The sequence below is a fragment of the Lissotriton helveticus genome, chromosome 3_2 (assembly GCF_964261635.1).
Source record: "Lissotriton helveticus chromosome 3_2, aLisHel1.1, whole genome shotgun sequence".
Lineage (NCBI taxonomy): Eukaryota > Metazoa > Chordata > Amphibia > Caudata > Salamandridae > Lissotriton > Lissotriton helveticus.
Window position 1 is genome coordinate 490,824,303 of NC_136062.1, and position 25,543 is coordinate 490,849,845.

Here is a 25,543-nt window from a genome sequence, read left to right on the forward strand (position 1 = left end):
CATCACCAATCTTTCCACCAAAGCATGTCTGACCCTATCACCAATCCACCAGCAAAGCATGTCTGGAACCTATCATCACTAATCCCACCACCAGAGCATGTCTGGACCCTATCACCAATCCCACCACCAGAGCATGTCTGGCCCTATCACCAATCCCACCACCAGAGCATGTCTGGACCCTATCACCAATCCCACCACCAAAGCATGTCTGGCCCTATCATCACCATTCCCACCACCAAAGCATGTCTGGCCCTATCATTACCAATCCAACCTCCAAAGCATGTCTGGCCCCTATCATCACCCATACTACCACCAAAGCATGTCTGGCCCCTATCATCACCAATCCCACCCCCACCAAAGCATGTCTGGCCCCTATCATTACCGATCCCCCCCCCCCACAAAAGCATGCCTGGACCCTATCATCCCCAATCCCACCACCAAAGTATGTCTAGACCCTATCATCACCAATCCAACCACCAAAGCATGTCTGGAAACTATCGTCACCAATAACTCCACCAAAGCATGCCTGGACCCTATCACCAATCCCACCACCAGAGCATGTCTGGATCCTATCACCAATCCCCCACTACCAAAACATGTCTGGCCCTATCATCACCAATCCAAGCACCAAAGCATGTCTGGACCCTATCATCACCAATCCCACCACCAAAGCATGTCTGGACCCTATCATCACCAATCCCACCACCAAAGCATGTCTGGACCCTATCATCACCAATCCCACCACCAAAGCATGTCTGGACCCTATCACCAATCCCACCACCAGAGCATGTCTGGACCCTATCACCAATCCCCCACTACCAAAACATGTCTGGCCCTATCATCACCAATCCCACCACCAGAGCATGTCTGGACCCTATCACCAATCCCCCACTACCAAAACATGTCGGGCCCTATCATTACCAATTCCCCACCACCAAAGAATGTCTGGCCCAATCATCACCAATCCCACCACCAAAGCATGTCTGGCCCCTATCATTACCATTCCAACCACCAAAGCATGTCTGGCCCCTATCATCACCAATCCCACCACCAGAGCATGTCTGGACCCTATTACCAATCCCCCACCACCAAAGCATGTCTGGGCCCTATCATGACCAATCCCACCACCAAAGCATGTCTTACCCTATCATTGCCAATCCCACCACCAAAGCATGTCTGACCCCTATCACCAATCCCACCACCAAAGCATGTCTGGCCCCTATCATCACCAATCTTTCCACCAAAGCATGTCTGACCCGATCACCAATCCACCAGCAAAGCATGTCTGGAACCTATCATCACTAATCCCACCACCAGAGCATGTCTGGACCCTATCACCAATCCCACCACCAGAGCATGTCTGGCCCTATCACCAATCCCACCACCAGAGCATGTCTGGACCCTATCACCAATCCCACCACCAAAGCATGTCTGGCCCTATCATCACCATTCCCACCACCAAAGCATGTCTGGCCCTATCATTACCAATCCAACCTCCAAAGCATGTCTGGCCCCTATCATCACCCATACTACCACCAAAGCATGTCTGGCCCCTATCATCACCAATCCCACCCCCACCAAAGCATGTCTGGCCCCTATCATTACCGATCCCCCCCCCCCCACAAAAGCATGCCTGGACCCTATCATCCCCAATCCCACCACCAAAGTATGTCTAGACCCTATCATCACCAATCCAACCACCAAAGCATGTCTGGAAACTATCGTCACCAATAACTCCACCAAAGCATGCCTGGACCCTATCACCAATCCCACCACCAGAGCATGTCTGGATCCTATCACCAATCCCCCACTACCAAAACATGTCTGGCCCTATCATCACCAATCCAAGCACCAAAGCATGTCTGGACCCTATCATCACCAATCCCACCACCAAAGCATGTCTGGACCCTATCATCACCAATCCCACCACCAAAGCATGTCTGGACCCTATCATCACCAATCCCACCACCAAAGCATGTCTGGACCCTATCACCAATCCCACCACCAGAGCATGTCTGGACCCTATCACCAATCCCCCACTACCAAAACATGTCTGGCCCTATCATCACCAATCCCACCACCAGAGCATGTCTGGACCCTATCACCAATCCCCCACTACCAAAACATGTCGGGCCCTATCATTACCAATTCCCCACCACCAAAGAATGTCTGGCCCAATCATCACCAATCCCACCACCAAAGCATGTCTGGCCCCTATCATTACCATTCCAACCACCAAAGCATGTCTGGCCCCTATCATCACCAATCCCACCACCAGAGCATGTCTGGACCCTATTACCAATCCCCCACCACCAAAGCATGTCTGGACCCTATCACCAATCCCACCACCAAAGCATGTCTGGACCCTATCATCACCAATCCCACCACCAAAGCATGGCTGACCCTATCATCACCAATCCCCCCACCAAAGCATGTCTGGACCCTATCATCAATCCACCACCAAAGCATGTCTGGACCCTATCATCACCAATCCCACCACCAAAGCACGTCTGATCCTATCATCACCAATCCCACCACCAGAGCATGTCTGACCCTATCATCACCAATCCCCCCCACCAAAGCATGTCTTGCCCCTATCATCACCAATCCCACCTCAAGCATGTCTGGCCCTATCATCACCAATCCCACCACCAGAGCATGTCTGACCCCTATCATCACCAATCCCACTTCCACCAAAGCATGTCTGACCCCTTTCATCACCAATCCCACCTCCACCAAAGCATGTCTGGACCCTATCACCAATCCCACCACCAAAGCATGTCTGGACCCTATCATCACCAATCCCACCACCAACGCATGGCTGACCCTATCATCACCAATCCCCCCACCAAAGCATGTCTGGACCCTATCATCAATCCACCACCAAAGCATGTCTGGACCCTATCATCACCAATCCCACCACCAAAGCACGTCTGATCCTATCATCACCAATCCCACCACCAGAGCATGTCTGACCCTATCATCACCAATCCCCCCCACCAAAGCATGTCTTGCCCCTATCATCACCAATCCCCCCACCAAAGCATGTCTTGCCCCTATCATCACCAATCCCACCACCAGAGCATGTCTGACCCCTATCATCACCAATCCCACTTCCACCAAAGCATGTCTGGCCCCTATCATCACCAATCCCACCTCCACCAAAGCATGTCTGGACCCTATCACCAATCCCACCACTAAAGCATGTCCACCCCTTTCATCACCAATCCCACCTCCACCAAAGCATGTCTGGACCCTATCACCAATCCCACCACCAAAGCATGTCTGGACCCTATCATCACCAATCCCACCACCAGAGCATGGCTGGACCCTATCACCAATCCACCACCACTAAAGCATGTCTGACCCCTTTCATCACCAATCCCACCTCCACCAAAGCATGTCTGGACCCTATCACCAATCCCACCACCAAAGCATATCTGGACCCTATCATCACCAATCCCACCACCAAAGCATGTCTTGCCCCTATCATCACCAATCCCACCACCAAAGCATGGCTGACCCTATCATCACCAATCCCCCCACCAAAGCATGTCTGGACCCTATCATCAATCCACCACCAAAGCATGTCTGACCCTATCATCACCAATCCCACTACCAAACATGTCTGGACCCTATCATGACCAACCCCCCCCCCCCCCCCCAGCAAAGCATGTCTGGCCCCTATCACCAATCCCACCACCAAAGCATGTCTTGCCCCTATCATCACCAATCCCCCCCACCAAAGCATGTCTTGCCCCTATCATCACCAATCCCACCTCAAGCATGTCTGGCCCTATCATCACCAATCCCACCACCAGAGCATGTCTGACCCCTATCATCACCAATCCCACTTCCACCAAAGCATGTCTGACCCCTTTCATCACCAATCCCACCTCCACCAAAGCATGTCTGGACCCTATCACCAATCCCACCACCAAAGCATGTCTGGACCCTATCACCAATCCCCCCACCAAAGCATGTCTGGACCCTATCATCAATCCACCACCAAAGCATGTCTGGACCCTATCATCACCAATCCCACCACCAAAGCACGTCTGATCCTATCATCACCAATCCCACCACCAGAGCATGTCTGACCCTATCATCACCAATCCCCCCCACCAAAGCATGTCTTGCCCCTATCATCACCAATCCCACCTCAAGCATGTCTGGCCCTATCATCACCAATCCCACCACCAGAGCATGTCTGACCCCTATCATCACCAATCCCACTTCCACCAAAGCATGTCTGGCCCCTATCATCACCAATCCCACCTCCACCAAAGCATGTCTGGAACCTATCACCAATCCCACCACTAAAGCATGTCCACCCCTTTCATCACCAATCCCACCTCCACCAAAGCATGTCTGGACCCTATCACCAATCCCACCACCAAAGCATGTCTGGACCCTATCATCACCAATCCCACCACCAGAGCATGGCTGGACCCTATCACCAATCCACCACCACTAAAGCATGTCTGACCCCTTTCATCACCAATCCCACCTCCACCAAAGCATGTCTGGACCCTATCACCAATCCCACCACCAAAGCATATCTGGACCCTATCATCACCAATCCCACCACCAAAGCATGTCTTGCCCCTATCATCACCAATCCCACCACCAAAGCATGGCTGACCCTATCATCACCAATCCCCCCACCAAAGCATGTCTGGACCCTATCATCAATCCACCACCAAAGAATGTCTGACCCTATCATCACCAATCCCACTACCAAACATGTCTGGACCCTATCATGACCAACCCCCCCCCCCCCCCCCAGCAAAGCATGTCTGGCCCCTATCACCAATCCCACCACCAAAGCATGTCTTGCCCCTATCATCACCACTTCCTCCACCAAAGCATGTCTGGACCCTATCACCAAACCCACCACCAAAGCATGTCTTGCCCCTATCATCACCAATCCCACCACCAAAGCATGGCTGACCCTATCATCACCAATCCCCCCACCAAAGCATGTCTGGATCCTATCATCACCAATCCCCCCACCAAAGCATGTCTGGACCTATCACCAGTCCCACCACCAAAGCATGGCTGACCCTATCATCACCAATCCCACTACCAAAGCATGTCTGGACCCTATCATGACCAACCCCCCCCCCCCCCAGCAAAGCATGTCTGGCCCCTATCATCACCAATCCCCCCCGCAAAGCATGTCTGGACCCTATCACCAATCTCCCCCCCCCCCAGCAAAGCATGTTTGGATCCATCATCACCAATCACCCCTCCACCAAAGCATGTCTGGCCCCTATCATCACCAATCCCACCACCAAACCATGTCTGGCCCCCATAATCCCCCCCCACCCCCCATCAAAGCATGTCTGCTCTTTAAGAGGCACCGGGAGAGCCTCTGAGTGCCCTCATGCCAGTTTCTCCTGGTGAGAAAACTCTGCGTCTGCAGACTTAAGTCCTCTACCCGGCCTACAGGCAGAGGTGGATTAGGCCAGCAGGGAGCGATGGACGAGCATCTCCTTCTAGGCTGATGCTTTTAACTTACAAGAAGGGGCTGCGCTAATGATATCTCCTCTGACAGAATGTATTCTGTGTTATGTTATCTTATGTTTACGTTACATTATCCAATCAACAATGGGCAGACTGGTAGGTGGGTCTGATGTTCACTCTTTGGTTGGCTTCTGCCTCATTCAGGGGGTGACAAGTCTGCTGTGAAGAGGATCCAGTCAGGTCCCAGCGAGAAACCTTTGATCCCACAGGATTGGATCAAACCATTTCTTAGGGACTTGGTTTTTCCTAGGAAGAAAGTCTTGTCCGCATGTACCGGTTCTAATGCTACGTGTCATCAACAGGTGTGGAGTACAAACACCCCGACTACAAAATGGCTGAGTTTGCAGAGGCCCCAAAATTCACGCACCCGCTGGTGAGCCGGTCTGTGATTGCGGGATACAACGTCACGCTGAGCTGTGCCGTCCGTGGAACCCCCAAGGTATGGAGAGCGAAGAGTTTGATTGGCGCACTGGGGTGGCACTCTCACAGATACATCCCTGCACACATCCTAGACACAGAGAGGAAGAGCTCAGACATGCAGGAGTGAGGATCATGGTCCCAATACATTGCCGCAGCTGCTGTTCTCTCAAATCAAGGCTAAGACACTGACCCAGCCTCTAAAAAACCACAAATAAAAACCCCTTCGTTCTCTCTCTACCGCGCAGTGCACCAAATAACTCCGCCATTGTATCTTGTCAAAAAATTGTCAGCACTTCATGTGAAAATCAGATACCTAATGGCTAATAAAGCCTTGGCAAATGTTCTGCGTTTTTACAACTCCAACTTGTATTCAATAGTGATGCATCAAAAAGGTATTTCTTACTTAAAAGCCCGTACAAGCATTATCACATTTCCAGGGAAAGTGTTCAGCTCGTCGTTTTGATTCATACCAAATGGTGGTTCAGATGCAAGCCTCGCAATCCACCTGCTTTCTCTTTCTACCAACTATTCATGTTTGATTCTTTCTCTTTTCTTCCAAATGAGCGATCATTTACAGAACATCTCATATTTCATAAAAGCCTTCACGTAGCCCACTATTGCAAACACTCGATTAAGCACCGCTCTCTTTCTAATAGATTCAAGACGCACCCCTATTTTTGGTCTGCGTTTCGACAGTGCAGTTGTCATCCAGAGTGGATTTTGTCCTGCCCCTTCATTCACTGGGTTTTTTCAAGCAGTCTCTTTCAGCCGTTAGTTGCAGAGTGTATCAATCATACCTTGGTTCAGCCCAGTGAAATGGTCATCCACCTCCTGATGCTATTGGGTATTTGAGTGTATCCTTCTATCGCCATGCCAGTGCTTGCATTGAACTGTGTGAGGGACTACTTTACAACTCTAGCCCTCTCGGTCCACTCCTGCTAGTTCCCTCCTGAGTATTGTTAGCACTTTAAACCCAGCCCTATTGAATTTGCTAGTGCGCTCCTCATTTCAACGTTAGGTGGACCAGAGCAAAAATGCACAAATGGAGCTCAGTCTGCATTAGAACGCCCTATAGTCTGGAAGGGAGTAAGACAAACGGGAGATACAGGAATGATTATAATTGAAGAAACGTCTATGTACGCTCTGTAGATGCTACAATACAATAAATGCGCATAAACACATGTATACTAAGAGGCAGCACGTACACTTAGACACTTATATACTAATATGTAGCAGATACGCTTAGACATATATATACTGAGAGGCAGCAAAACTCTTAGTCGCATGTATACGAAGAGGCAGCAGATACGATTAGACCCTTGTATGCTAAGAAGTACAAGATATGCTTAGACACATGTATACTAAGATGCAGCAGATACGCTTAGAGCCTTGTATGCTAAGAAGTACAAGATATGCTTAGACACATGTATACTAAGAAGCAGCAGATACTCTTAGACACATGTATACTAAGAGGCAGCAGATAAGCTTAGACACAAGTCTACAAAGAGGCAGCAGATACACCTAGACACATGAATACTAAGACGCAGCAGATACAATTAGACCCTTATATTCTAAGAGGCAGCAAATTCGCATTGACACATGTATTCTAAGAAGCAGAAGATATGCTTAGACATGTATAATGAGAGGCACACGTATACTAACAGGTAGCATATACGCTTAGATATGTATACTAGGATGCACCAGATATGCATAGACCCTTGTATGCTATGACGCAGCAGAAACGCTTAGACGTGTGCTAAGAGGCAGCAGATACGCGTAGACACATGTATACTAAGAGTCAGCATATAAGCTTAGACACATGTATAGTAAGAGGCAGCAGACACATTTAGACATGTATACTAAGAGGGAGCAGATACACGTAGACACATGTACGAAGACGCAGCAGATATGCTTAGACCCTTGTATGCTATGACGCAGCAGAAACGCTTAGATGTGTGCTAAGAGGCAATATATACACTTAGACACATGTATACTAAGAGGCAGCAGATACGCTTAGACACATGTATACTAAGAGGCAGCAGATACGCTTAGACACATGTATACTAAGAGGCAGCAGATACACTTAGACACATGTATACTAAGAGGCAACAGACACATTTAGACATGTATACTAAGAGGGAGCAGACACATTTAGACATGTATACTAAGAGGGAGCAGATACACGTAGACACATGTACGAAGACGCAGCAGATATGCTTAGACCCTTGTATGCTATGACGCAGCAGAAACGCTTAGATGTGTGCTAAGAGGCAATATATACACTTAGACACATGTATACTAAGAGGGAGCAGATACGCTTAGACACATGTATACTAAGAGGCAGCAGATACGCTTAGACACATGTATACTAAGAGGCAGCAGATACGCTTAGACACATGTATACTAAGAGGTAGCAGATACACTTAGACACATGCACACTAAGAGGCAGAAGATCGCTTAGACACATGTACACTAAGAGGCAGAAGATACCCTTAGACATGTATACTAAGAGGCAGCAGATACACTTAGACACATGTATACTAAGAGGCAGCAGATATGCTTAGACACATGTATACTAAGAGGCAGCAGATACGCTTAGACACATGTATACTAAGAGGCAGCAGATACGCTTAGACACATGTATACTAAGAGGTAGCAGATACACTTAGACACATGCACACTAAGAGGCAGAAGATCGCTTAGACATATGTACACTAAGAGGCAGCAGATACACTTAGACACATGTATACTAAGAGGCAGCAGATATGCTTAGACACATGCATACTAAGAAGTAGAAGATACGCTTAGACGCATGTATACTAAGAGGCAGCAGATACGCTTAGACCCTTGTATGTTAAGAAGTACAAGATACGCTTAGACACATGTATACTAAGAGGCAGCAGATACGCTTAGACACATGTATACTAAGAGGTAGCAGATACACTTAGACACATGCACACTAAGAGGCAGAAGATCGCTTAGACACATGTACACTAAGAGGCAGAAGATACCCTTAGACATGTATACTAAGACGCAGCACATACACTAAGACACATGTATACTAAGAGGTAGCAGATACGCTTAGACACATGTATACTAAGAGGCAGCAGATACACTTAGACACATGCACACTAAGAGGCAGAAGATCGCTTAGACACATGTACACTAAGAGGCAGAAGATCGCTTAGACACATGTACACTAAGAGGCAGAAGATACCCTTAGACATGTATACTAAGACGCAGCACATACACTAAGACACATGTATACTAAGAGGCAGCAGATACGCTTAGACACATTTATACTAAGACATAGCAGATACACTTTGACATGTATTCTGAGACGCAGCAGTTCCGAACAGACATGTACTCTAAGATGCAGCAGATACACATTGACATGTACACTGAGACGCAGCAGATACGCACAGGCATGTGTACAATGAGACGCAGCAGATAAGCACAGGCATGTGTACAATGAGACGCAGCAGATACGCACAGGCATGTGTACAATGAGACGCAGCAGATAAGCACAGGCATGTGTACAATGAGACGCAGCAGATACACACAGACAGGTGTACAATGAGACGCAGCAGATAAGCACAGGCATGTGTACAATGAGACGCAGCAGATACACACAGACAGGTGTACAATGAGACGCAGCAGATACGCACAGGCATGTGTACAATGGGACGTAGCAGATACACACAGACATGTGTACAATGAGACACAGCAGATACGCACTGGCATGTGTGCAATGGGACGCAGCAGATACTCACAGGCATGTGATCTCTGAGACAAAGCAGATACACAGACACATGTACACTGAGACGCAGCAGATAGACACATGTACAATAAGATACAGCAGATACACACAGACATGTACACTGAAATACAGCAGATACACACAAGACATATGTACACTGAAATGCAGTAGATACACACAGACACGTGTACACTGAGAAGCAGAAGATACAGACATGTGTACACTGAGATGCAGCAGTTACACATAAACACATATATACTGACACACAGCCGATACACACGTCTGCAACCAGACACATATACTCACACACTGTAGCACAGTAACAAACGACTCTACTTGCCTCCTCTCACCTTTCTGGAGCTCCAAATGCATTCAGTGTTCTTAATTTCCATAGCCCAAGATCACCTGGTACAAGAATAAGATCGACCTGTGGGGCGAGGCCAAGTTCCGAATGTTCAGTAAGCAGGGAGTGGTGACCCTGGAGATCCGCAAGCCCAGCCCCTTCGATGGAGGCGTCTACGTCTGCAAAGCAGTGAACGAGCACGGGGAAGCCCAGGTGGAGTGCCGGCTGGAAGTCCGAAGTAAGCCACTCTCGGGGTCTGGAGGGAAGCAAGATGCTGGTTCAGTTTGGGATGTGGTGTAGAGTATCTTTAATACTCATAGTAGAGACCCAGGGGTAGATTATCTTTAATGCTCACAGCAGGGACTCAGGTGCCAAAGTATCAAATACTCATAGTAGAGACTCAGGTATAGTATCTTTAATACTCACAGTAGGGTCTCAGGTGGTAGAGTATATTTAATATTCAGAGTAAAGACTCAGCTGCCATAGTATAAAATGCTCATAGTAGAGACTTGGGTAGAGCATATTTAATGCTAACAGTAGAGTGTCGGGAGGTAGAGTATCTTTAATACTCACAGTAGAGTCTCAGGGGGTAGAGTATCTTTAATACTCACAGTAGAGTCTCAGGAGGTAGAGTATTTTTAATATTCACAGTATAGCCTCTGAGGGTAAAGTGTCAAATACTAATAGTAGAGAATCAAGGGGAACGGTTCTTTAATACTCATAGTAGAGACTCGGGAGGTAGAGTATCTTCAATAATCACAGTATAGACTCTGGGGGTAAAGTATCAAATACTAATAGTAGAGAATCAGGAACGGTTCTTTAATATTCATAGTAGAGACTCAGGTAAAGCATTTTTAATACTCACAATAGAGTGTCAGGAGGTAAAGTATATTTAATACTCACAGTAGAGTGTCAGGGGTAGAGTATCTTTAATACTCACAGTACCGTTTCAGGAGGTAGAGTATATTTAATACTCACAGTAGAGACACCAGGGGTGAGTTTCAAATTGTCCCTGTAGAGACTTAAGGGTAACAGATATTTAATACTCATAGTAGAGACTCAGGGGGCATAGTATTAAATACTCATACTAGAGACTCAAGGGTAATAGATCTTTAATACTCCCAGTAGAGTTTCCGGGAGTAGAGTAAAGTATATTAATACTCATAGTAGAGCATCTTTAATACTAACAGTTGAGTTTTAGGGGTTAGAGTATCTTTTATACTCGCAGTAGAGACACTTAGGGGTAGTGTATCTGATAGTGATACTGATAGTGATATTGGAGATTCAAGGGGTAAAGCATCATTAATAGTCATAGTAGAGACTCATGAGGTGAAATATCAGTAATACTCATAGTGGAGACTTACGGGGTAGGGTGTATTTAATACTCACAGTAGAGTCTCAGGAGGCAAACTATCAAATACTTATGGTGCAGACTCAGGTGGAGCATATTTAATGCTCACAGTAGAGTCTCAGGTGGTAGAGTAACGTTAATACTCATAATAGAGACTAAGGGGTTACATTATTCTGAATATTCAAAATAGAGACTAAGTTGTAAAGGATAATAAATACTAACAGAAGGTACTCAGGGTAAAATATCATTAATACTCATAGTGGAGACACAAGGGGTAAAGTATCATTAGTACTCATAGTGGAAACCCAAGGGGTATGTGTCATTAATACTCATAGTGGAGACTCAAGAGGTAAAGTATCATTGATACTCATAGTCGAGACTCAACGGGTAAAGTATCCTTAATACGCATAGTCGAAACTTAAGGGGTAAAGTATAATTAATACTCATAGTGGAGACTTACGGGGTAGGGTGTATTTAATACTCACAGTAGAGTCTCAGGTGGCAAACTATCAAATACTTATGGTGCAGACTCGGGTGGAGCATATTTAATGCTCACAGTAGAGTCTCAGGTGGTAGAGTAACGTTAATACTCATAGTAGAGACTAAGGGGTTACATTATTCTGAATATTCAAAATAGAGACTAAGTTGTAAAGGATAATAAATACCAACAGAAGGTACTCAGGGTAACGTATCATTAATACTCATAGTGGAGACCCAAGGGGTAAAATATCATTAATACTCATAGTGGAAACTTAAGGGGTAAAGTATCATTAGTACTCATAGTGGAAACCGAAGGGGTACGTATCATTAATACTCATAGTGGAGACTCAAGAGGTAAAGTATCATTGATACTCATAGTCGAAACTTAAGGGGTAAAGTATAATTAATACTCATAGTGGAGACTTAGGGGTTAAAGTATCATCAATACTGATTGTAGACAGTCAAAGGGTAAATTATCATTAATACTCATAGTGGAGACTCAAGGGGTAAAATAATCAGTAATACTCATAGTGGAGAATCCTACAAGCCCTGAGCTGGAACATTAAGCACATATCACAGGTGGACGGGGGGAATGCATCATGAATACTCATAGTGGAGACTCAAGAGGTAAAGTATCATTAATACTCATAGTGGAGAACCCTAGAAGCCCTGAGCAGGAACATTAGGCACATATCACAGGTGGATGGAGGAAAGTATTAGGGCACAAAGCTTAGGAGAGCAGTGGGAGCAGTAGGTTAGAGCAAAGACCCTAGGAGCAGGGGTAATAGTGGTAGGAGACAGACTTTAGGTGGACATGGGTGGTGGTGGTGGTAGGGCACAACCATATGTGGGCGAGGCAGTAGTGGTAGGACACAGACTATAGGTGGGCAAGGGCAGTAGTGCTGGGACACCTGCATTGGCAGTATTTTAGGGCAGACAGCCAGGGGTCAGGGCAGCAGTATCCCTGACATAGCTCCCTTGGGTACCAGTGGAATAACAATCAAGGACCCTGAAGGTGGAGGGCAAACATATTGCCTGGCAGCATGTTCCCAGATACTGAAGCAGCTGTGGGGCTGTAGGGCCCTGGTCAAGGTTCACCCCATACTTCCACGCCCAAGGTTTTGGAGATGCCCATCAACCAGATAACAGTTCCTCCTTTGTGCTTTCTCCAGCTTTGATTGATGTTTGCTTCTGGTTTCATCCTCTTGGCTCCTAGTTGTTTCTTAGCACTCTCTGTCTCTTTTTTCCCCAGTGCCACAGTAAAGTACCGCACCGCTCGCTGCTCGCCATGAACTGAAGGTATGTTTGATGCCCCATTCCAGACCGGCGGCACCGGGTCTGGTAGGGAAGAGGGACTAGAGTGAGGTGTGGTGGGATGGAAAGGGCTGCAGTGATGCAAGATGTTCTGGGGTCTTGCAGTGGGGAGGGGATATGATACCACCTAAAGGGATGCTGAAGGTCCGGGTGGGATGTAAAGTAGAACATGATGGGGCTGATTCACAGAACTAATCTGAGACAAAATCTTAAACTTACTACTTTTGGTATTGACAGAAGAAATTTAGTAGTAGTAAAGTTAGGATTTTGTCTTAAATTAGGATTTTCTCTTAAATTAGGATTTTGTCTGAAGTTAGGATATTGTTTTAAGACCAAAACTTAAGACAAACCTAAGTTTAACTTAAGACAAAATCCTAACTTAAGACAAAATCCTAACTTTACTACTACTAAATGTCTTCTGTGAATACCAAAAGTAGTATATTTAGGATTTTGTCTCAGATTAGTTCTGTGAATCGCCCTGATATGTTTGGTGTGATAGAGAGAGGTGTGGAGAGCATGTTGGGGGGAACTAGACAAGGAGGTGTGATGGGGTCAGTCTCTGGGACCTCAAACAGACCTCTACAATCTGTGCTCCCTATTACATGGTCTCCACAAACATGCACTAATAAGATACCACTATCTTTATCTACTTCTGATTTTGTGATATGTTTCTTTGCTTGTTCTTTGTCATCCCTAAGGCCTAACTTACTGTATTGTAGGATGTGCTGTTTCACTGTTATTCTTTGCCATTTCCCTGTGAAGCCATCTGCCATCTTGTCCACAGGTCTTGAGGCAATCAATCAAGAACCAAAATAAATTGACTGGCTGAGTGCAGCCAATAAGAGAGAGTAGCAGTAGAACCTGATGACGGAGTCCATAACTCATCATGGGCAGACTTGGATGATGGAGCCAAGCGTAGCTGGAGTTTGGCAATGTTGGGTGATTGACCAAGAGACATCAGTGAGAGAGGGAAAGACAAGAGCTGGGCAAGATACCGATTACTAGTCTAGACATCGGTGATAGAGTGAAAGACAAGAGCTGGGCAAGAGATAGGTTACTGGTCTAGACATCGGTGATAGAGTGAGAGATAGAGGATGGAGTGAGAGACAGGTAACTGGTCTAGACATCGGTGATAGAGTAAGAGACAGATTGAAGGTCTACACATCGGTGATAGAGTGAGAGGCAGGTGATGAGCAAGAACTAAATTAGGTGTTTAGATATCGGTGATAGAGGGAGAGACAGCATAGGGATTCAGACAGTGGTGATACAGTGGGAGACAGGTGATGGACAAGAGACAGTTTACGGTCTAGACATCGGTGATAAAGTCAAAGATAGGTGATGGAGCAAGAGACAGATTAGGATTCTAGACAACAGTGATGCAGCCAGAGACAGATGATGGGTCTGGACATCAGTGATAGCCTGAGAGATAGTGATGGAGCAAGAGACACATTAAGAGTTCAGATATTGGTGAAGGAGTGAGAGGCATGTGATGGTGCAAGAGACATAGCAGGAGTCTAGTCTAGGCCCCTCGACAACTCCACTACCTCCTACTCAACGCCTGATCCTTCGGCAAGCATGCAACTGAGATATGGGACACCATCACCACCCTCAACCCGACATCATATTCCTCACTGAGATTTGGCTGAACCCTGCCTCTGCACCCAACATCATCACCACACCGGTAACAGAGTATCCGAGAACCAGTTGAACGACGCCCTCAACTCCTCCCCCAACACCTCCTCAAACATCGAACAAGCCATCAAACAGTTCACAACCCGGCTCTCCAATAACGCCAACAGAGTCACCCCCCCCCCAACAAACCCTCCAAACCCATTAGACCCTCCAGACAAACCAGCTGGTACACCCCAGAACTGAAAACCATCAAACACAACTGCAAACTGGAAAGAAGATGGCGCAACACCAAGGAGCCCGCCAACAGGACCACTTTCAAGACCCTAATCAGCCAGTACCACAAACTCCTGAAAGACACCAATAGGAACATCGTAACCAACTGCAGAGGAGCCACAGCAAAGAACTTTTCAGAACTGTCACTCCAACCTCTCAGAAACTGAAAACATCACTCCTCCCAGAAACAACCTTCCAACATTCTAGCCGACTTCTTCTATGAAAAAATCTCCACCATCTACTAGAATTTTGAACCCCAAGCTACCGCCGCCAACACCCTCAGCCTCCTAAATCCAGCAAATGCCCCCATTGACAACAGGTTCACCAGCTGGAACCAGCTCACCACACAGAACACCACTTAGATCATGCGCGCCATTCACTCTGGATCTCCCACACACCCCTGCCCACACCACATGTTCAACCTCGGCATCAGCAGCAAGCTCACAGACATCTTCAACACGCCCAACCCTTCAGCCACCTTCCCAAATGACTGGACCTACTCTGAGATCAAACCCCTCCTCAATTAACCATCTGACAACCCTAACGAGCTAAAAAACTGCCAACCAATCTCCTTGCTCCCCTTTCCTGCCAAAGCCCTAAAACAAAACCAGCAACTCACAGAATACCTTGAGAACAACAACCTTCTGGACACATCCCAATCCAGATTCCATTCCAACCACAGCACTGAAACTCCCCTAATTGGTGCCACAGATGACACAGAAGCCTCCTAGAAGGAGAAGGCTCAGCCTCTATAATCCTCCTCGACGTGTCAGCGGCTTTCAAACACCATCTCCCACCACTGGTGTGAGGCTGCCGGATGGCGGCCTGGTGGCACCTATGGTGCCCCTCTGTTGATCTCTGCAGCCGGTGGCAGGCACCTTGGGTTGCCGGCCACAGGTTGCAGGGATGAACTGCACCCCTACTTTCTACATTGTAAGCATGCTTTCCGGTCGGAAAGCAAACTTACATTGTAAGGTATACGAATGCGACGACCCCTGTACGGTCGCATCGTACTAGCAGGGCTGTAACCGGCGATAGCAGGTTGGTCGGTTACAGCGCCTGGCTGATGTCGGACAGACTCAGGTCCGCCCGACATCGGAATAGGCCCCTTAATGTATATTTAAACAAATACAGCAATTAAACTTATTTAGAAAAAGTTAAACATACATATATGTTAATGTATATCTAGTTAAAAACTATTATTGTACTGATAACTTACATTTATATTATAATTTCAGATTTTTTTAAAGAATGTAATATATATATATAATATATTTATATATATATATATATATTTATATATATATATATATATATATAGATAGATAGATATAGATATAGATATTTATCTATCCCAAGAACATAAAATATATACATATACCAAGAACATAAAATACAATTTAATAAAATATGTTATACATGAAAAATTATAAATATTCTAATTTAAAAAACATAATATAAATTATAACAATATAAAATAAATGATACAATTTAGCATTTAATATATATATACTATTCCCACTACAAATTAAACAAAAGTAGAAAAAGAGTTGGACTAAGGATGTATAAAGTTCACTCCTACCACTTCACACAACACAACCTTAGGAAAAACATTATAAGCAATTAAAAATGTAAATATGTTAAAAAAAAGAAATACAAACATATTCTATATTAAAAAATAAATAAAACATATTACAATGTTTAATACATTTAATAAAATAACTACACATATTATTATAATTAAAATACAAGAATATATTCCTAACTACAAAGTGAAATATTATTTAATTTACATATCACAACACAAGTAACACATTCAATATTAAATAACATCTTTTTATAAAATAACTACTTAGATTTAAATTTGTTATAAATTAAGTTACATTCTACCCTAAACGTCAACAAATACAACAAATATATAAACATGTTATTTTAAATAATATTAATTACACATTGTATAGTTAATCATTACTTAAAATAACAATACAAATGTATTCCTAAAATAATTAGTTGATTGCCCCCCAACCACATAGCCTTACAAAAAAACAACACACACCAAACATATGAATTAAAAAATTATTATTATCAACATTTTAATAATTAAATCTTAATTAAACATTTATTAACAAACGTGAAATAATAAATTAATAATATTTTATTATCTTCCCACCATTTTCTCTTACAACTTCTACAACTCACACCATATATATATAAAATGAAAAATATTGTATGTGCATATTTAACGTAAATATTTTTCATTTGTATAATTATTATAAATTCACTTAATTGTTAATATTTAGCATAAATAATTTCCTATATCCCTTTCCACATACTAAAACAACACTAATCCCAAACAAAAAACAGGTGTATTATATTACACAATTTACATAAATATATTTCATTACACTACATAATATTATTTTAAAATTATTAATTATAAAAAAGTATTTAATAAATAATATTCAAGTAGTTACTTCCCACCCTACAACCTTACAAAACTCATACTCCACACCTAAAATATAACTTTAAGAAAGAAATTGTTTACACTATTAACATATATATTGATCAATGTACTAATTAGCATTATTTAAAAAATAATTTTTACTTAACTATGATGAATGTACTTCCCAAAATATACACCTACAAAACACACAACAGTCTCCTAAAATTGAAATTAACAAAAAATAAATTACACGGTTAACATTATTAACAATTTCATAATTAATATCAATAAAAAATTAACTATCACTTATTTTAAATTAATTTAATTCCCACCCTATACTCCTTAAAACCAATAAATAAATAATGATTATTAATTAAAAACAAAATGTTAGTTACCTATAATTAAACCCTATAAACCCCATAATCCACACCTATATTTCAAATTAAAAAAGATAATTCTACAATTAACATAATTAATTATACATTCAGTATTTAAAATTAATTAAGAAGAAATTAATTATAATTAAATTACTTTCCACCCTGTACCCCTGTAAACTTGCTACGGTACTAAAAATCTCAATAAATAATTAAAATAAATGTAATAACTACAAAATATGTAACAACTACAGTAAAAAACAAACAATAGTTATACACAAAATGTACAGAATATACATTTCAAATACATACAAAAATACATATGAATAATTAAAAAACTATATTAACAACAATTAATGACGTCGATATTCTTGACAGCGATATACTTGCAAATGATATTTCCATATTTTTGTACACGATATTTGTCTGAATACCATAAATATCACCTCCTATGCTTATGACACCTAGCTCGTCCTATCCCTCTCTGAGGACGACTCCACCACGAACACAAACTTCCACCTCTGCATGACCACTGGATGCAAGCAAACAGCCTCAAACTCAACACAGGCCAGATGGAAATACTACTCTTAAGAAGCACCACCTCGCCGTGGGATAACTCAGAGTGGCCTGCCAACCTGTGACCCCCTCCCACCCCCACTGACCAGGCCTTGAACCTCAGTGTCATCCTGGACAGCAAACTCACCATGAAGAACCAGATCCACGCTGTCTCCAGCACCCTCTTCCTCACTCTCCACATGCTCCGTAAGATCTTCGAATGACTCCATGTATCCACTGGGCGTACCATCAGCCAAGCCCTCGTCAGCAGCCGTCTGGATTATGGCAACGCTCTCTATACTGGAATCACATCACAACTCATGAAGAGACTTCAGACCATCCCAAACTCGGCGGCCAGGCTCATCCTCGACCTCCCAAGTTGGACCCACATCACCCCCATCTGAAGATGCTCCACCGGCTCCCCGTACACAAGAGATGACAATTCAAGATTCTGGCTCATGCCTACAAAGCCCTGCATAACCAAGGACCAGCATGCATCAACCACCACCTGAACTTCCACTGACCCTCCAGACTCCTGCACTCCACCTCGTTCTCCCTCGCCCTCATCCCCCGCACTCACCATAGCAACAGTGGACGTCGCTCCTTCTCCTACCTTGCCACAAAATCCTAGAACAGTCTCTGCCTCCACCCGAGGACGCCTGTCAGGAATTCAGAAAAGTACTCAAGACCTGGCTCTTCAACTGAGTCCTGAGTAGCCTCGGACCCAGCTCCGGGACATCCTCTGGGTGATTAGTGCGCTTTACAAATCCGGATGATTGATTGATTGATTGAGACTGAGGGATAAGTGATGGCGCTAAACCCAGATAAGGGTCTAGACATGAGTGATAGAGAGAGGTGAGTCAAGGCATGTCAGTGCCTTGAGACCCTAGTGGGTGAATAGATGCGCTTAACAAATACTGATTGATTGATTGAGAGATAAACGATGGAGCAAGAGACATATTAATGGTCTACACATTGGTGACAGAGTGATAGGCAGGTGATGTTGCAAGAGACAGATTAGGGGGCATATTACCAACGATTAGCGATATTTATCGCTAACGATGCTTAGCAACGATTTTTTTAACGCTAAGCATCGCCGGAAATTATTGCAGAGATAAGTTGCTATTAGCAAGGTTTATCTCAGAAGTGATAAAAATCCTCGCGCTAACTGCCAAATGAGAGATTATCGCCGGAAAACCAACGATAATCTCTAGAAGTTTGGCGTTAGCTTGATGAAAGGGGCTCACAAATTTAGCCATGATATCCACCTTCCATAGGATATCATGGCTAAGTCAGGAAAATAACAGGTGTAAAAAAAGCAGTGTTAACCGCGTTTAGTGCTGCATTTGTTATCACTAACAGGGTTAGGGAAATCCTTGATAATAGTAGAAATGTTGCTTAACAACATTTCTCCTATTATTTTTCTCTGGAACGCCCCCTTTGCATCTCATTAGAGATGCAAGGGGAAGCTTAGAGAAAAAGGGTGCTAACATGCAAATTTGCGTGTTAGCACCCTGTTGCTGACAGGGAGATAATTTTATCTCCGCTTTCTTGGCTTTTAAAGCCAAAAAAGCGGAGATAAATCCCTTGATAATATGCCCCTCGGAGTCTAGATATCTGTGTTAGATTCAGAGACAGGTGATGGAGCAAGAGACAGGTTACTGGTCTAGACATCTGCGATAGAGTCAGAGACAGGGTTGATAGAGTGAGAGTACATGTAATGGAGCCAGGACCAGGTGGAGTGGGCGTGATGGGTCTCAGGCGATGGAGTTAGGAGGTTTTGATGGTGGTGGCAGTGGGTGATTACTAGCAGCAGCACATTTGTGAACATCCAGAGAGAATGTTTGTTCCTCCAGTGGAAATGATTGTACTTCAATCCTATGTTTTTTTGTTTTCTTGTTTATTTGTTTGTTAATGTGACCCCATCCATTCTTTTTGCTCATTTGCTTCTCTCCTTAGTTTTGCCTTGTATTTTTTGCCACAATCACATTTCCTTTTTGAGTCTCTCTACCTCTGCTGCTTTCCTAATTTCTTTCTAATTTTTTAAGTTTTCCACAACCCACAGTCTCTCTGTATCCTTTCATGTCTTGCTTCTCACTTTTTCATCCTTTCTTTCTCCTCTGAGGTGGTGATGGATGAGCTGGTGGGACTGGAACAGGAGTGAAGATGAAGGCTAAAGGAGGCCCTGCAGCTATGTGTCTGTCACTGCGATGAAGCTGACATTCTTAATTCATAAACCTATCCTGATATCTCTGTTCTAGTGTCTCCATGCCAGTGTTTCTGTCGCGACATTACTACACTGGTACCGAGTGCCGGTTCTGGTGCCGCTTTCCCAATGTCCTTGTCCTGGTGCCATTACGCCGGTACCCAAGTTGTAGAGTCTTAACTCCTGATGTCTCCATTCCAGTATCTCCAGACCGGTAACTTTGTACTGGTGACACCCTATCACAACATCATTACCCTGATATCTCTGTACCAGGGGGTCAGTTCTGGTGTCACTATCCCAACGTCCTTGTCCTCGTGCCGCTACCCTGATATCTCCAGACAGAGACTTTTCCCCAGAGTTTCTGATGCGGTACTACCCAAGGCCCATGGTACAAGCTCTGTTTGAGTAGTAACAGCTCCCACGACACAATGAAACCATGGTTCTCTCTGCCTTCCATTTTACGAACTCTTATTAAGGTGAGAAATCCGCTGACTACTGTGTGGGACTGAGAGCCAAGTCCATGGAGATGCTCAGCAGAGGCTTGAGACACACTGCTGCAGTGATGAGGGGGTGGGAGGAAGATGATTGGCAGGCCTGGGACTCAGTCGTGGCTCTGTCTCTTGCTGCCTTGTAAATGTGTATTGATGGGTATCGTGGGGCGTGTATGTTTATGAAACATGTGTTTGACTTGTAAGCTTTAATTTTAGTAAGTGAATAATAAAACTCACCTTATATTGGCTTCTCAAGCGTTTTCCATTCATTATCATCAGAAACTCTATTGGCCTCTTGTATGGTGCTCACAACGCACAGAAATTGTCGCTCAGTCCATGTGGAAACTGGAATACGGGTTCCTGGTGAACAGTTGTGAAAATATCAAGGTTGGTGGAAGCTTTGGTGTCCCCTAAGACCTGAAGGTTCTTCCATTACTGCTGAAGGAACATTCATTTCCATCGTTTGTCAGCTGTTAGTCCATCTTAGGGCAGTGGGAACTAATGTTTCCCATTATAGCTCACTCTGAGAATGCTCAGTTTGGATCTATCTTCACCTTTGGCTTTTGTCCAACATGAATCCTTGCTCTACACTTGATCGTAGACCAGTCTCCTGCACCTGATTTACAGGTATGGCCACAGTCTGAGATAGTTTCACACCATGCTCTGTGTCTTTACACAGCAAACCGGCGATACAAATGGTTACATTTTATAAAACCTTCTTAGTAAACTTTCATCCAGTCTCACAGACCTCAGTGCTGGTCAGATTCACAGAGAATGATCATTGGACTTCAGTGTCGAGCAGCTGGGGAGCGGCAGCTGCTCGACATCTATGGTTGAAAAGCCTTTCCTGAGCATTGCCCTAAAGAATATATATCACAAGCGCAGGATCTTATGTCTGCAGGTACCTGGTCTAGAAATCCTCACTGCCAGGTTGGAACAAGAGTAACTCTCAGCCTCTGTTATCATTTTTAAGTACGCAAAGGAGACACATTTTGGTCTCCATATAGCTGCACAACCTATTATTAATGAATTTAATGAATTAAATTCGTAATCAGTCCTTTTTTAGTTATTCCTCAATTTTAATATAAAGTCTTCAATCTTTTCTTCACTCTGTTGTATTTCAATCCATTATATCCATTAGCTTTGTTCCTTAGCCTTTCAAAAAAACACAGAAGAATCCTTGTTTTCTTATGCCACGTTTTTAATGCAAATCACCCAATGCATTTCGGGAAAAAATTCCCTTCTTCGGGGGTTTCGTGGCACTCATTCATTCGACCTTTTATAAACATCCAATTCTGGAAAAGCATCCCACGGCTAAACTGCATTTCGCTCCCTCTTCTCACTTCAGGGAAAGCTTTCCCTGAAGTGAGAAGAGGGAGCGAAATGCAGTTTAGCCGTGGGATGCTTTTCCAGAATTGGATGTTTATAAAAGGTCGAATGAATGAGTGCCACGAAACCCCCGAAGAAGGGAATTTTTTCCCGAAATGCATTGGGTGATTTGCATTAAAAACGTGGCATAAGAAAACAAGGATTCTTCTGTGTTTTTTTGAAAGGCTAAGGAACAAAGCTAATGGATATAATGGATTGAAATACAACAGAGTGAAGAAAAGATTGAAGACTTTATATTAAAATTGAGGAATAACTAAAAAAGGACTGATTACGAATTTAATTCATTAAATTCATTAATAATAGGTTGTGCAGCTATATGGAGACCAAAATGTGTCTCCTTTGCGTTTTTCTCTTGTTTGCAGTGCAAATGGGCGGAGCACGGAGAGCGAGCACGCCGACAAAGTTTAAAATGGACAGTATAAGTAATATTGTAAAATTAAAGAAGAAACAAGGTGTGCATCTCCCCACTACCTATGTATCATTTTTAAGTACTCATTAAAACTAGGTCACATTTCTCACACTTGACTTTATCTGGCTCCCATTCAAAAGGATAGGTGGTCGAGTCTTTCCAGTTCAAACAAGGAGAATACACAGAGAGAAATGCCAAATAAGCAGAATATCAATGGTCGTTGCTTAGATCTGGGTATTGTAAGACCTAAGGGTACATAGCTTAACTCTGAGTATTGTAGGAGTTAAAGGTACATAGCTTAACTCTGACTATTGTAAGAGTTAAAGGTACATAGCTTAACTCTGAGTATTGTAAGAGTTAAAGGTACATAGCTTAACTCTGACTATTGTAAGAGTTAAAGGTACATAGCTTAACTCTGAGTATTGTAAGAGTTAAAGGTACATAGCTTAACTCTGAGTATTGTAAGAGTTAAAGGTACATAGCTTAACTCTGACTATTGTAAGAGTTAAAGGTACATAGCTTAACTCCGAGTATTGTAGGAGTTAAAGGTACATAGCTTAACTCTGACTATTGTAAGAGTTAAAGGTACATAGCTTAGCTCCGAGTATTGTAGGAGTTAAAGGTACATAGCTTAACTCTGACTATTGTAAGAGTTAAAGGTACATAGCTTAACTCCGAGTATTGTAGGAGTTAAAGGTACATAGCTTAACTCTGACTATTGTAAGAGTTAAAGGTACATAGCTTAACTCCGAGTATTGTAGGAGTTAAAGGTACATAGCTTAACTCTGAGTATTGTAAGAGTTAAAGGTACATAGCTTAACTCTGAGTATTGTAAGAGTTAAAGGTACATAGCTTAGCTCTGAGTATTGTAGGAGTTAAAGGTACATAGCTTAACTCTGAGTATTGTAAGAGTTAAAGGTACATAGCTTAACTCTGAGTATTGTAGGAGTTAAAGGTACATAGCTTAACTCTGACTATTGTAGGAGTTAAAGGTACATAGCTTAACTCTGACTATTGTAGGAGTTAAAGGTACATAGCTTAACTCTGACTATTGTAAGAGTTAAAGGTACATAGCTTAACTCTGACTATTGTAGGAGTTAAAGGTACATAGCTTAACTCTGACTATTGTAAGAGTTAAAGGTACATAGCTTAACTCTGAGTATTGTAAGAGTTAAAGGTACATAGCTTAACTCTGAGTATTGTAGGAGTTAAAGGTACATAGCTTAACTTTGACTATTGTAAGAGTTAAAGGTACATAGCTTAGCTCCGAGTATTGTAGGAGTTAAAGGTACATAGCTTAACTCTGACTATTGTAAGAGTTAAAGGTACATAGCTTAACTCTGAGTATTGTAGGAGTTTAAGGTACATAGCTTAACTCCGAGTATTGTAAGAGTTAAAGGTACATAGCTTAACTCTGAGTATTGTAAGAGTTAAAGGTACATAGCTTAGCTCCGAGTATTGTAGGAGTTAAAGGTAACTCTGACTATTGTAAGAGTTAAAGGTACATAGCTTAACTCTGAGTATTGTAGGAGTTAAAGGTACATAGCTTAACTCTGACTATTGTAAGAGTTAAAGGTACATAGCTTAACTCTGAGTATTGTAAGAGTTAAAGGTACATAGCTTAACTCTGAGTATTGTAGGAGTTAAAGGTACATAGCTTAACTCTGACTATTGTAAGAGTTAAAGGTACATAGCTTAGCTCCGAGTATTGTAGGAGTTAAAGGTACATAGCTTAACTCTGAGTATTGTAGGAGTTTAAGGTACATAGCTTAACTCCGAGTATTGTAAGAGTTAAAGGTACATAGCTTAACTCTGAGTATTGTAAGAGTTAAAGGTACATAGCTTAACTCTGAGTATTGTAGGAGTTTAAGGTACATAGCTTAACTCCGAGTATTGTAAGAGTTAAAGGTACATAGCTTAGCTCCGAGTATTGTAGGAGTTAAAGGTACATAGCTTAACTCTGAGTATTGTAGGAGTTTAAGGTACATAGCTTAACTCCGAGTATTGTAAGAGTTAAAGGTACATAGCTTAACTCTGAGTATTGTAAGAGTTAAAGGTACATAGCTTAGCTCCGAGTATTGTAGGAGTTAAAGGTAACTCTGACTATTGTGAGAGTTAAAGGTACATAGCTTAACTCTGAGTATTGTAGGAGTTTAAGGTACATAGCTTAACTCTGAGTATCTTGACGCCGCACGGACCTCTCGCTTCCTGGATCAAGACTCAGCCTGCTGTGAGCCGCCACCCCTCGCCGGACCCGCTGCGCGGGTCCCGCTTCGCGGCTTCCAGCGGCTGATTGCTGTAAGGGGCAACACCTGGCAAAATCAAGACCGGCAGGGCTGCGAGGGTAGAGCGGAGGACTCCACGGACCAGGAGTCCCCGCGCGCCCGACTCCAGCTGGGCTCCTCTCCCTGCCGGCACCGCCCCCACCACCGCAAGCCTTAAGGCGTTGCTAAACGTACCTTTGGCGGAATCCCTATCTTGACGCTGCACGGACCTCTCGCTTCCTGGATCAAGACTCAGCCTGCTGTGAGCCGCAACCCCTCGCCGGACCCGCTGCGCGGGTCCCGCTTCGCG

At 43.6% G+C, this 25,543-nt stretch overlaps 1 protein-coding gene across 1 annotated transcript in view; it reads left to right on the forward strand.

The window, feature by feature from the left end:
- Nucleotides 1-21,419, forward strand: part of MYBPC3 (myosin binding protein C3) — a 365,826-nt gene extending 344,407 nt beyond the window's left edge. Inside the window, exons 27-30 of the mRNA XM_078684451.1 lie at nucleotides 5,832-5,968; nucleotides 10,104-10,290; nucleotides 13,136-13,182; nucleotides 20,600-21,419. Of these exons, the coding sequence (XP_078540577.1) occupies nucleotides 5,832-5,968; nucleotides 10,104-10,290; nucleotides 13,136-13,146 (335 nt within the window). The 3' untranslated portion in view covers nucleotides 13,147-13,182; nucleotides 20,600-21,419. The remainder of the gene's footprint in view (nucleotides 1-5,831; nucleotides 5,969-10,103; nucleotides 10,291-13,135; nucleotides 13,183-20,599) is intronic.
- Nucleotides 21,420-25,543: the final 4,124 nt, after the last annotated feature.